The 13135-nt window shown below is 55.4% G+C and overlaps 5 protein-coding genes across 5 annotated transcripts; 2 read left to right on the top strand and 3 right to left on the bottom strand.

Annotated features, from left to right (window-relative positions):
* Nucleotides 1–8: 8 nt before the first annotated feature.
* Nucleotides 9–1492, bottom strand: SPSK_09170 (beta-1,4-mannosyltransferase; the record flags this gene model as incomplete). The annotated part of the gene is made up of 2 exons (XM_016735748.1): nucleotides 9–1234; nucleotides 1291–1492. 2 exons carry the CDS (start codon nucleotides 1490–1492, stop codon nucleotides 9–11), a joined length of 1428 nt encoding a protein of 475 aa, XP_016586828.1.
* Nucleotides 1493–2649: 1157 nt separating this feature from the next.
* SPSK_08867 (cation efflux family protein) lies at nucleotides 2650–4541 on the top strand (the record flags this gene model as incomplete). Its single annotated transcript, XM_016735453.1, has 2 exons — nucleotides 2650–3593; nucleotides 3665–4541. 2 exons carry the CDS (start codon nucleotides 2650–2652, stop codon nucleotides 4539–4541), a joined length of 1821 nt encoding a protein of 606 aa, XP_016586827.1.
* A 1534-nt stretch (nucleotides 4542–6075) lies between these two features.
* On the top strand, nucleotides 6076–7506 carry SPSK_09203 (solute carrier family 25 (mitochondrial carnitine/acylcarnitine transporter), member 20/29; the record flags this gene model as incomplete). The annotated part of the gene is made up of 2 exons (XM_016735780.1): nucleotides 6076–6742; nucleotides 6830–7506. The coding sequence occupies 2 exons, from the start codon at nucleotides 6076–6078 to the stop codon at nucleotides 7504–7506; spliced, it is 1344 nt and encodes a 447-aa protein (XP_016586826.1).
* A 428-nt stretch (nucleotides 7507–7934) lies between these two features.
* Nucleotides 7935–10464, bottom strand: SPSK_08582 (uncharacterized protein; the record flags this gene model as incomplete). Its single annotated transcript, XM_016735175.1, has 4 exons — nucleotides 7935–8791; nucleotides 8868–9671; nucleotides 9710–10349; nucleotides 10423–10464. 4 exons carry the CDS (start codon nucleotides 10462–10464, stop codon nucleotides 7935–7937), a joined length of 2343 nt encoding a protein of 780 aa, XP_016586825.1.
* A 527-nt stretch (nucleotides 10465–10991) lies between these two features.
* Nucleotides 10992–12227, bottom strand: SPSK_09357 (GPI-anchor transamidase precursor; the record flags this gene model as incomplete). Its single annotated transcript, XM_016735931.1, has 1 exon — nucleotides 10992–12227. The coding sequence occupies one exon, from the start codon at nucleotides 12225–12227 to the stop codon at nucleotides 10992–10994; it is 1236 nt and encodes a 411-aa protein (XP_016586824.1).
* Nucleotides 12228–13135: the final 908 nt, after the last annotated feature.

Raw genomic sequence — 13135 nt, 5'->3', positions numbered from 1 at the left:
TTGTTTGCCTATTTGGTCTTTTTAGACGCAGCCGCTTCGGACAGTTCAAAGATTGGTGCCACAACACGGTTCCACTCTTCAGGCCACCGCAGAACACTCTCTTTCCGAGCGCCCTGCCGAAGGTTCTCTAATTCGGTCGTTTGTGGAGCTGCCTGGTCCCGGCGGTCCAACAGACGTGCAAGGAGGGCCGCCAGCTCACCCGACGTAGTGAATCCACGCCCGTTGTCGCCGTCGCGCACCAGCTCGCCAAAGCTCTCGTAGTCCGAGTATGCGGCCACGGGAAGACCGGCGCCAAACATGTCCACAACCTTCATTGGCAGATCCACGCCCGAGCTGGACATGTGGAGGCACACACCCAGATCAGCAAGCGCGAGAAGACGGGCGTAGTCTTTCATCGGCAGGAACGCCGTGCGCACAGCGATTTGGTCAGGTGGGAGATGCCCGTCGGCGGCGAGCTGCGCCAGCTTGCGCTCGTACATGGCCTTCTGGGGACCTTTACCCGTAATGACGGCTAGCACAGGTGGCCGCCGACCATTCGCCGAGTCACTGGGAACGTCCCGGATGTACGCCACCAAGGCGTCGAGAAGCAGCTGGAAGTCCTCGTCGGGTGTCCACGACGTACTGCTGACTAGCACTTTGGTGTTCATGTTTGCAAGCAGGCGCCGCACAACAACGTCACTTGCGCCCGCAAGAATGCGTGCGACCTCTTGTCCTCGGGTGGCTGGTGGGAAAGACGTGGAGAATTCGACAGGCTGAAATAGCTCAGCAGGACGGTCGTGCAGAACGGCAAGGGGTGCCGAGGCCGGGAGGTTGTACGGCGCTTTACGAAGCTGTGCAGCCATGGCGGCCGTCACAGCCAGGTGAGCGTCACCAAGGCGCCCAAAGATGACCTCGTAGGCCTTGGACACACCAACAAAAGGATGTTTGGCTCCACGTGTGCCGGCAAGGATGCTCCAGCCGTAGTTGTGCCAGTCGATGAGAAGCTTCGTGCCTCGCAGGGAGCAGACGAGAGCAGCGACTGCTAGGGTCGGGATGGACGGAGGGTTTTGGACAAGCAACCAGCGGGCCGGACGTGTAAAATACGTGAGGGTCATGACCAAGTTGAGGATCTGCCAGACAACCTTGAGCGGACCTCCAATGACAAACGGCAAGCGTCGAATAAACACTGGTGCCGGAGCCAGTTGCACTTTGGTCAGACGCGGGTGCTGGTCGAGCTCCTCCAAGAGGTCCGATTCTACGTACGTTAGCAAGTATCAAACAACAGCCTTCCAGCATGCACTCCCAACGCACCATAGTATCCGATGAGCTGTACATGCCCACGCTGCGCAATGCTGAGCGCGTGGTATTGCATCCGCGGGCTGCGGCCAACATCGCCCAACACAAGGACCTGAACAGTGGGCGCCTGTCCGCGGTACCGACGTGGCCAGGCCAGGAACATCACAGCAGTGAGAACCAGGAGGGCAGCGCCTATTAATGAGAAACCGAGGGCCATGCCGATTGTGATGCGTTGGAGCGCGTTGTCTCGATCCTCTCTGATTTTAAATAGAACCAGCTTTCTAGGAAAGCTCACAGTCCGAGAGCAGACTCTGATTGTGAGACTGGAAAACCTTGCCTGTAAAAATGAAGCACGCGATATGGACTGACGAGTCTGTCACTCCCGGGACGGCCCCGTGTCGTTGATCTTGCTTATGTTGGCGTGGGAGATCGGCCGTGTTCCTGAGACACCGTCGTTGGAGCTATGCGAACAGGTGGCTCAAAACGGAGATGACGTTTTGTGGTTATTATTAAGGCGCTACGGCAGGCTGTATGGCCCTAATATGGAGTCGATTGGAATGCAATTAAGGCGCGGCTGGATAGCACCCAGAAGGAAACTACCCTATATTTTCGGAGCAAGAGGGTGTGAAGCCCGCGAGGGCCTGGGCCCGTTGGTATTCTCAACACCCAGGATCTTCCCCTGACCGATGCTGCTGCAAAGCACCAGACCAATCAAAGGCGTTGAACGCACGTCACTACAGCCCTTTGATAGCTGTATCCCAGATCATCACAGGTGCCAAGTCCGCCCCAAGCAACCAAAGAGGCAAGACCGGGATCCACTTTGAACAGGGGCGCAACATAGAGGGCAGGAGCGCGCGAGGAGTCGCACGAACTGGGAAAGGCCGAGCTTCTTTACTGACCGTTACCAGAGAGTTGCTCTTTCTTTGTTCGTATCACTTCTTGCTTCGTCCGTACTCAGCCATTTCCTCTTTCGCATTGTCTATTATTGCTCCTTCTCATTTGAGTCGTTGGACGTATCGCCGACCTTTGCCTTTACCACCAATATCGCCTCCCATCCGAACTTGTCGTCCTTTGCTGCCGATCGACTGCAAATCTCCTTCTGTTCCGCGTCGTCGCTCCCTAATCTCCCAGTCTCCCACCGCCTCTGACCTCTCCGCCTTTCCCGTACCTCTGTGGCCCCGTCGCAAAGTCAACAAACGAAATCAGTGTACTCCACGACGCTGTGTTTATTTTCTTCTTTTCACTTGTGGTTTTGGGCCTCCATTGGAAACATCGAATTGGTCTCGAAACGACGACATTCTCTGGAGGAGTGCGATAAGACTTGTTCTCCTTGCACTCTCCCCACTTCTCCCTTTCCCTACCTCCCTCTGCGCCATGGAGTCCTCATACGCGCTGCCAGGGGCATCAATATCCCCGCCCAAGAGCCACCTGACTGGCTTCATGCAGCATGCCAATTCCCACTCCCACGGGCATTCCCGTAGCCATGGCCACTCGCACGCCCACTCCCACTCCCATTCGTCGCAGACGCACTCGCCTTCGCCGTTGACCCTTGGACGCTCGCCTCCCTCGGCAGCCGTGAGCCACCTGGGCGGCAGCTTCTCCAGGTCGCATCGGAGGATCAGCCACAGCTCGGGTGTCTCCTTGCGCGGCGGCAATGGACACAGCTTCAGTTTCGACCAGAACCAGACGCAGACCGCGTCTCACTCCCACGGCCAAGATCACGACCACAGTCATGACCATGACCATGACTACGACCACGACCACGACCACGACCATACCCATTCTCACAACCATGCGTCCGAATCTCTACCGGCCGGTGCTGGCCCGTACACACCATCTCGGCCCACGGTTGAAAAGTCCTCTTATGCGGCGCCCGAGACGTCGTCCGTTACCTTTGACCAGGTCGCGGCGCCAGGCTCGCTCTCGCGGTTCACCGAGTTTACCATGCAGTACACGGCGCGCTACCCGGTGGTGCATGCTGTTATGAAAGAGAAGGATTCGCGGCGAATCTTTTACTTTATGACGTTCGTTCCGTCCCATACCACATATCCAGAAGCGTTGCCGCCCAGCTTCTCACTAACGCGTGTTTGTTCGTACAGGTTGAATTTTGCGTTCATGACGGTTCAAGCATTCTACGGCTACGTGACCGACTCCCTCGGCCTTTTGAGCGACAGCATCCACATGTTCTTTGACTGCGTGGCACTGGCCGTAGGCCTGTTCGCGGCAGTGGCTAGCAAGTGGCCGCCGAGCGAGCGGTTTCCTTATGGCTTTGGCAAGATTGAGACCCTGAGTGGGTTCGCCAATGGCATCTTCTTGATGTAAGTCGGCGCGCGGAAAGGTCGACCCTATATTGCAGCCAAATCAGATGCTAACAGACCTTCCCTTCCAGACTGATCAGCGTCGAAATCATGGTCGAGGCCGTCGAAAGGCTTATGGGCGGGCGGGAGACGACGCGTTTGTGGGAGCTCTTCGTCGTCAGCACGCTGGGTCTTCTGGTGAACCTTGTCGGCATGTTCTCCTTTGGGCACCACCACCACCACGGACACGGCCATGGCCACGGCCACGGCGAGCACGCAGACGACTTTTCGAGCCTGTCCAAAAAGACCGACAGCTCCCACGACCATGCCGGTCACAACCACGGCCATAGCCATGGTCACAGTCACGGTCACTCACATGGCGCTTCCCACGGCCACGGCCACGGCCACAATCACAGCCATGGTCATGGTCATGGTCACAGCCACGACAATGAGAACATGTACGGAATTTACCTTCACGTCCTGGCAGACACACTCGGCAGTGCTGCCGTGATTGTGTCCACAGTCTTGACACATTTCTGGTCTTGGTCTGGCTGGGATCCCTTGGCCTCGTTCCTCATCGCTGTTCTTATCCTCGGCTCAGCCGTGCCGCTCGTCACGTCGTCGGCCCGCCGCCTGCTGCTGACCATTCCGGATGCTGTTGAGTACACACTCCGAGAAACGCTGGCGGGCGTGCCGGGCCTGCGTGGCGTCGCCAGCTACTCGGCGCCCAAGTTCTGGATTGACGACCGCTCGGGAACAGAGGACAGGCTGCTCGGTGTTATGCATGTCGTGGCGGTGCGTGGCGCCGACATGGAGGACGTGCGTGACCGCGTGCGCAGCTATATGCTGGAGAAGGGCATCGACGTCGTGGTGCAGGTTGAGCGAGACGGAGATGGCAACTGCTGGTGTGGCTCGAACCGGGCATCGATTGCCTTGGGCCATGCAGCCAAGCCCAGCATCAACTTCTGAGAGCGGAAACGATTCTTCGGGCATTTAGTTTTTTTGTCATGGGATTTGCATGTGTAAGGCGTCTTGTTTGCTGATTTTGCTGGGATTTGACTTTTTTCGTCGCATCGGGGACGTCGGTCGTACTTGTACTCGATCTGATCTGTACTCATACGTAGCGTGTATAAACGGCTCGCGTTGTCCAGCTTTTGTCGTGCTTCTGTACCTGCATTTTAGCCAAGGCTATTTTCCCATATACCCGCGACCTTTATGCGCTGTGGCCTTGGTTTGGTAGGCCATTGGAGCGAAACCATGCAGTGTGTCTTTGTCTTGCTCACCGGAGTTGTCAAGTGAATGTGCAGCACTTTGCACGTAGAGTCTCTGTAAGTTGTGGCTCTGATGGCCCGGATCCACTCTGCCGAGGCAAAGCCATGAGTCTCATCCTGTAGTTTTCGGCGGCCGTGTGCCTGCTAATTTTTAAATTGATTTATTTATTTTTCTTCAGCAACCCGACGACACAGAATGGAAATAGCGCCGCCCGATCGTGCGGGATCCAGAAACCAGACTCGGTGGAAGAGCCCTGGTGGCTGTTCACTTGTCGCATAGGTTTTTGTCGCATCAAATGCCTAGGAAAATGCCCCGCAAAATTTGGAGGCCGAGCTGGTGGCGGACGAAGCGGGTTACGTGGGGTTTGGGCATGGAGTCTGTGGATGGTTTTGGCGGGCGTAGAGGGGCAATGGCTGGTTTGGGTACGCTACTTGCACTTTTTTCTGGGGAGCGAAATATGCCGAACGACCGAGGCACAATAAAAGCGGTCGCTTATTGGGTCCCATTGACAGCAGTGTTATTACTACACCGAGTAAAAATGCCAACTTGGGGAAACGGAAAAGTGAGACGAATGTCGAAGCCAAAATACAAATGCAAACCAGTACCCCGTTTGCGAAACTCGCATAAGAAGCTCGCTCTGTTTTGCATATCTATTTATTTTAATCTTTCTCGTTCAACTTGCTCCTTCCTCCCCGATACGTATTCGACGACATCAGACGACAGCTCTTTCCTTCAACTGCGCCCTCCCACGTTACTTCCTTCCCCACGCACACGGCACACACGAACGGCAACGGACCAGCGGATCGAATAGAAACAACGCAATACCACGGCGACGATCAAAACGACGAGAACTCGGACAACCGTATCTTTGAATCGGTGCGTTTACTCAGTACGCTTCCGTGGTCGCTTGCCTTGTATGGATTCCTCCGTGTATTTTCCATTTGCCCCTAGTTTACCCATCTTTAGGCGTGTGTTAGCAACCACAAAAAAAGCTGCCAATCGCACCTTCCACTAGTCTAATTTTTGCTTTGCACTTCCGACACGTGAAAGTGCCAGACCTTTGCCCCGTCGCCGCTTCCTAACCCGAACTTTACATTTTTCTAACTTCTTTCCTTCCCAATTAGACGACACAGGTCAATTGAGGCACAAATCGACAAACGTCGTTTAAAGCGCTTCTTCCTTCTCCTCCTTTCCGCTTTCTTCTCCTCCTCCTCCACACCACCCAGCCACCATGTCCAAATCCGACAACAGCGCACCAGCGCCTGTCCCGGTCGCGCCCGCTGAGCCACCGGCAGCGCCCGCACCACCTACGCCCGCACCCGCTCCCCAGACATCGACAATCTCCCAGCTTGCTGAGAAGGCCAAGACCGAGATCAAGAAGGTGGAGGCGGAGGTGTCCGATCTGTCGCACGGCGCAGCAGCAAACAAGATCGCCGAGGTCACCGAGGCCGCACAGGCCGAGTACAAGGGGCTCAAGGCAGATGCCATTGGTCTGGCCAAGAAGGTCGAGGCCGAGGTGTCGGAGCTGACCCACGGCGCCGCAGCATCCAAGATCGCGGAGGCCGCGGCGGCCGCCAAGGCCGAGTACAAGGAGCTCAAGGCGGAGGCCATTGACCTGGCCAAGAAGGCCGACGACACCGTCAGTCTGCCGTCACCGGGGGCGGCTACATCGGGCCTCGCCGCCCAGGCGCGCTCGTTTGCGGCTGGTGGTTTCGGTGGCATCTGCGCCGTCCTGGTCGGCCACCCCTTTGACCTGGTCAAGGTGCGCCTGCAGACCGCCGAGAAGGGCGTGTACTCGTCTGCCATTGACGTTGTGCGCAAGACCGTTGCCAAGGACGGTCTGCGTCGCGGCATGTACGCTGGTGTCACCGCACCGCTCGTTGGTGTCACTCCCATGTGTAAGTTTTTCGTCTTCTCTGGGGGTTTCTCCTCGCTTCGCTCGCTTCGTTTGTGCTCTGTCCAAAGATCTTGGCTAACTCTCTCAGTCGCCGTCTCCTTCTGGGGTTACGATGTCGGCAAGCAGATCGTCCGCAGCTTCACTACCCCCAATCCCGACGGCTCCCTCACCATTGGCCAGATTTCCACCGCTGGTTTCCTGTCCGCCATACCCATGACCGCCATCACCGCCCCCTTTGAGCGCGTCAAAGTCATCCTGCAGGTCCAGGGCCAGAAGGTCCTCAAGCCCGGCGAGAAGCCCCAGTACAACGGCGCCATTGACGTCGTCCGCCACCTCTACAAGGAGGGCGGCGTCCGCTCCGTCTTCCGTGGCAGCGTCGCCACCCTCGCCCGCGACGGCCCCGGTTCTGCTGCCTACTTTGCCGCCTACGAGTACATCAAGCAGTCCCTGACGCCCAAGGACCCGGTTACCGGCAAGGCCAACGGCCAGCTGAGTCTGACAGCCATTACCGTGGCCGGTGCCGGTGCCGGTGTGGCCATGTGGATCCCCGTCTTCCCCGTCGACACCGTCAAGAGCCGTCTGCAGACGAGCTCGGTGCCTGGCCTCACCATTGGCTCCGTCGTGCGCGAGTTGTATGGCAAGGGCGGCTTCAAGGCCTTCTTCCCTGGTCTCGCCCCTGCGCTGGCGCGTGCCGTGCCCGCCAACGCCGCCACCTTCCTCGGCGTCGAGCTGGCCCACCAGGCCATGAACAAGATGTTCAACTAGGTGCAAGACGACGGTGGTTGTAAAAGTCAAAGACTGGCGGCAAAAGCGCGTATGTTATTCCCATAAGTTCATTTTCCCATTTGTTTGCTGGTTTGTTTAGAGGTCTCATTTGGGTGTACTTTATATTGTTCATTTTGGTTCACTTGTCTCTGTTCTTACTATCTTTTCTAGAGTTTATATCGGGAAAGGCCACCTATTGTACGACATATACACTACTTTTATAAGGGAACGTTACCTGTGTCATTATGAATTACAGTTCAGCCAGTAGAAGAAAGAGAAGCAATAAGAGGATACATCCCAACTCTCCCATGATAATAGAAAACATGACACCTGAACACAAAAAGAAAAAGAAAAAGAAAAAGAAAAAGAAAAAGAAAAAGAAAAAGAAAAAGAAAAAGAAAAATAATTGCCCGCTCCAGTCCGTGATTTCATCTTCCGAAAAACTTGCCTCCGCAGAAGCCACATACCGTATCCTGTAACGATGTTTCCAATGCTTCCTTGTTTGTCTGGTCGGATCCCGAGAGTTCCAAAATCTCTTCCAGCGCACTTGGGACCAAAGTCTTGCGTCCGCATACACCACACACCCTTGACACATTAGGCTTCTGGATGGCCAGCCCCGTGCTCGTACACCTGTCAAAAGAGTGGCCATTTGCGCATGTCGACGTTTCATTCCGTTCGTTAATCGCCGCGTCGCAAATGCTGCATTTTTGGTTCAATTCAACGCCCTCCCGTGTAGCAAATGATGCTCTCGGCACTACCTCTGGTCCGCCTCCGTACATGTAGGTCCACATGGTAGCCTCGGTGGTCGTAGCAGGACGGTCGCATCTGTTAACAAACGAATCGTCGGGTTCCGTGGCAGACGAGCCCTGGTGTGGCTGTTTCTTCTGCGCCCCAAAGAGGATATGACTATCGCCTCGGCTTCTGCCAGTACGGCTGCTGCCGATCAAATGTTCCGTGATCAGGACAGCAGTAGTGCCTTTCGCCCCTGGCAGGCCGCCGGGTGCTTGCGCCAACCCCCAAATGCCCACCTGGTACCGATTCCGTGAGCTTTGAGCAATTATCTCCGAATTTTGGGGCATCGTATCTTGTTCCGAGTCGGCGACACTTTCGTGCTGGAGGCCTTTGCTTTTCTTCTGTATAATCTCGAACCATTCGGGAGGTTCGTGGTGTTCGGAAAGCGTTGTGCCATGCCATTCGTACGTTGTAAAAGTTGCATCTTTGCGCACAAAGCTATACATAGGCATGCTCCCGTGGTTTGTCGGATCTGGGGGGTGCACAATGAGGCCTAGTAGTCAATGTAGATGGCAGTATTAGTAAAACAAGGAGATAATCGAGGAGTACATTGTGTCAGCAAAACTAACCGCTGATGGGGTTTGTGTGCCACTCTGCTTGGCTGGGTTCAGTTGCTGCACATATGCCTTCTGTGAAAACAATATGCGCGTCTGGTGCACCAGTTGCCTGCGCTACGAGGTTCGGATCATATGCTGTAAACTCGAACTCGAACGCCTTGATAGTCATGGGTGTTGCGACGACACCTCTGCACTGGGACCTCTTCTTAGGAACGCCCGTTTGCAAGTCATCGTCCACACGCCAGAGGCAATCTTCGAACCGGAGGACGGCATTTGCGCCCATAAAGGCGCAGAAACCCGAGATATCATTGGTGTCAATGAAAATAGTCCGTCTCCCACTGGACACGTCTGGGCGCAACACAAGCGACAGTCGCCGGAATCCGACATAGTGCAATGCAGTGTACCCGATGATGCAGGTCAGGAGACTCTCGGGTTGGAGATCAGGCCCCAGCGGTACCTTTTCAACCATCCACGGACTGCAGTGGAGACCGAATGGTGTAGAATGTGGAACAAAGTTGAAGTCTGTCACCGAAGGTGCGCCTGGTCTCGTCCACTGCCCTGTCAAGTGCGCCCCCGCGGCTGCTTTTATGCGCTCCATCTCGGCAACTTTCCATTTCACCCTGCCATCAATGTAGCGGGAATGGCTGACATCCAGCACCACAATGTCTCTCTTGTCCGTCTGGTACACCAGGAGTGCCTTCGTCTCTGCTCGGTGATATGCAGCCGCGAGCGTCGGTGTCTTTTCCACAATTGCGTCGCAGGCATTGGTCCAGGCAAAGGACGTGATGCACTCTCCTGGTTTTTTCTGGCCAGGAACTGCCGTGCGTTCGCCCACCGCCCACAGCACCTCCCACCGGGACGTGTCGTAGCTGTTGCGGTTGCCTGGCACTCTCTGCCCGCGCTGCTCGTCGAGGCATCGTCCTTTTCTCCGCCATCGAGGGGGTCGCCGTATATGATCAGCATCCCCGACGCAGTCAATACGCCCAACACGCAGCGTTCGTTGTAGCCAACACCACTCGGAGACCACGCAATGCTGACCACAGAATTCATCGTGCTGCCACTGCCACTGATGGAACCAGAGCCGGCACTAATCTTCGGGGCGTCTGCCTGCCATTGGCCTTGGTCATCGCCGGGATGATGTGCTGCCCATTCTTGAAACAGCGGCTGGTTGATGGTGTGGTCGAGACGTGGATATCCGACCAAGATGCGCCGGCCGGAACCGCCAAACTGCTTCCGCGCCCCCGTCTCCGTTGCAAACTGGCTATCACCCTGATCGTGCGTGTCGTCATCCTGGTCACTGTTGCCTTCGCTGGCTAAACCATCATATATCGGCATGGGGCTGCCGCTCGCAGTTATGAACTGTGGCGTCAAAATGTGCACCGAATCAGTAGTAGCAGCTGCGAGAACACCGTCCGCTGACCAATCTAGCGCGTTTGAAGCAAACGGAACCGCATCTAGGTCGATTGGCACCAGATCCAAAGGGCGAGGGCGGTGCTGGTGGTGATGGAACAGGCTGCGTTAGTCGAACAAGCGGAGTTTCTCAACTGGAGAGGTCTTGTGTTCTTACCCTTGTCGAGGGACCGGCGAGGTCTTCAATAGCTTCACTCATCTCGACGATGATTATGACACTTATTCGTACTTAGTTCGCACAAATCAGTCCGTTAATGATCCACAGTGCGATAACTTGTGTTTTGTTGTTGAACAACGCGATGTAAGTTTTGAAGATGGAAACTGGATTAAAGTGGGGCTTGTTTTGTTTTGGCGAGACTTTCAATGTCTGCACCAAACGCTCCGATGTAGTTGATCAACCTCGTTTGCACCTTCCCACAATTCTAGACACACGAAAGTCAAGAGAAAAGTAGGAAGCGACTTATATAGCGCACTTTCTCACAAAACGGATTAAAGCAAATGACGTGGGAGTTCGGTTCTACGTCGTCAGTAAGCATGTGAGAGTTACTCTTTAATATACAGCCAAGTAACCGGAAATCATGGGTTGCACTTGAGCCAGTTCAAAGAATCATCGTTAAATATAATGTAAATGGAAAAAGGAAACGCTTCAAGAAAACGGGGCTCTATACAAGTTTAAATAAAACAAAGTTGAAGGTAATACAGTTACAAAAGAAACCAAGAAAGACATCACGCCTCTAGGAACGAGCTTAGGCCCCAGAGCAATGCACATCCTGCCAATGTCGTCGCGCCGACAACCTTCTTAGTCCACCAGTTGTCGTCGGTGAGTGGTTTCGCCGACTGGATCTTGTGGTTGACGACAGGCCCACGGCCAGCGGTCTGCTGCTTTTCAGACGATGCGTTCCCTTGTGCGGCCTTGGCTGCTGCTGCCTTCGCCTCGCTCTCCTCCTCCTCTTCCTTGGCCCGCTTCTGGAGCTCGGAGATCGTCTTGCTCAGGGCCAGGAGGTCCTCGTCGAGTGTCGAGTTTCTGCCGTCGCTTCCGCTGCCTGCAACACCGCCATCCACCTCGACGTTCTGGACATTTCCGAAGAAGTCAGTGACCAGCCGGCTGCGCGCTTCGGGAGCGCCGCCGCGGAACAGGTCATAGCGTACACCGGCGTGCGAGTGGATCTTCTCGTAGTCGTACGAGTCAAACAGGTCGCCGACGGTCTTCTTGCTGCCGAGATCGCGCACCTCGTTCTCGAGGAACTCGAGGTTGTAGTAGGTGTACCGGTCGATGACGGCGACGCCGACGTCGTTGTCGGCGTGGTGGGAGTAGGAGGACTGGTCGAGCTCCGAGGAGCCGGTGGCGATAATGTTGGGCGAGTACAGACGGCTGTACATGGTGTTCGCCTGGCACGTGTCGATCATAAAGAGGATCTCGTGGTAGCGCTTTTTCTCCCACATCTGCTCAAAGGCGTCGGCCAGGTCGAGCGCGCCAATCTCTTCGGCGTCCTGGAACTTGAGAAACTCGTTGCCGCCATGGCCTGTCATGTACACAAGCACGTTGCTGCGGTCGTCGGTCAGCAGCCGCTTGCTGCGGGGCATCTCGTCGCCAACTCGGTCGGTCAGCAGGCGGATGAAGTTCTGGACCGTGACCTCATAGCCGCGGTAGTCGACCTCGATGTTGTCGCCATACAGGTCGACGGCGCGGTCGGCATTGGAGTAGACGGTGCCTGGGAAAGCGTTGCGCGGGTTGCAAGCCATGTCGTCGGGCAACATCAGGATGATCTGCGAGTCGGGAATGCCCAGCCGCTTGACAGTTCGGTAGACGGAGAGCACATTGGCGAGGTGTCGGTAGTTGAACCAGAAGCGGGACGTGCACACGAGCACCGCCCAGTTGCTGGTGTGCTCGGCAGCGACAGGCGATGCTGCAAAGGCGGCCAGCAGTGCCGGCACGGCCGACAGCCACAGTGGGAGCCTCATTGCAGTTGGAGCAGTCGCTAGCAATAGAATGAAAATGTAGGGACAAGACTGTCAATCGAACGCGTTATAGAATGGTCGACGATGCAGATTTAGTCGTGAAGGGGATAGGAAGTATCGCGTCTTGGATGTCAAGAACCCTCTTTCTGACAGTGTTGGTGACCGTCCCTACTGGATTTCAAAGCATGAGACACCAAGACACCAGCTGGCATTGATGCGTCCAGGGGTTAAAGGTACATTGGCAATGTACCGTTTCCGTTTTTGTGTGCCTTATATAATCCAAATACTAGACGCGGTAAGTCCAGATCCCCACTCGCGTGGCTCGAGCGAGACTTCCCAGTGGTGACATAAAAGTGGAATTTCTGCAATGAACGACTTACTGCGCATAATCTGGCAGTTGCGATTGTTCTAGCGGCTTGTACGTTGTAGCTGCACCGTTGCGGCCTTGGCTCTGCAGGGAGTGAAAGGGGAAGGAACGACACATCTCATTTTCAGGTTCTCAAGCCTTGCCAAAAGCCTCCAAAAAGCGCAGCTGGCTGAGCCTATCATCCAGCAGCCGTAAGCTGGGACTGTAGTCTAGCAGAATGCAACTAAAATCCGCCATCTTACAACACCGCAAATTCCTCTCGAGTTACGGCGTAAACGGCGCGACAAACAACGAAGCTTACCCGTGAATGGCAAGACAACTGCGGGGTTTCTAGGTAAATACGACATGGATGGTGCCTGCCTATGATGCTGTCACATTCATGACGAGTCGGCAAGAGGTCGGCATTTTGATCCTCTGGTGGCAGAAATAGAAGGTGATGAAAGAAAACTACAGCTCTCCAGTCCCAGGGTTCAAAGAGGAGAAGTGGGACAAAAAGGTCACGCCAGTACAACTAGCATCCTGTCAGACCGTTCAGCCGTCGCTA

The sequence above is a fragment of the Sporothrix schenckii genome, assembly GCF_000961545.1.
Source record: "Sporothrix schenckii 1099-18 chromosome Unknown Cont44, whole genome shotgun sequence".
In the NCBI taxonomy this organism is placed as follows: Eukaryota; Fungi; Ascomycota; class Sordariomycetes; order Ophiostomatales; family Ophiostomataceae; genus Sporothrix; species Sporothrix schenckii.
Note: the sequence above shows the minus strand (reverse complement) of the source record. Positions and strands in the feature narration are given on the sequence as shown.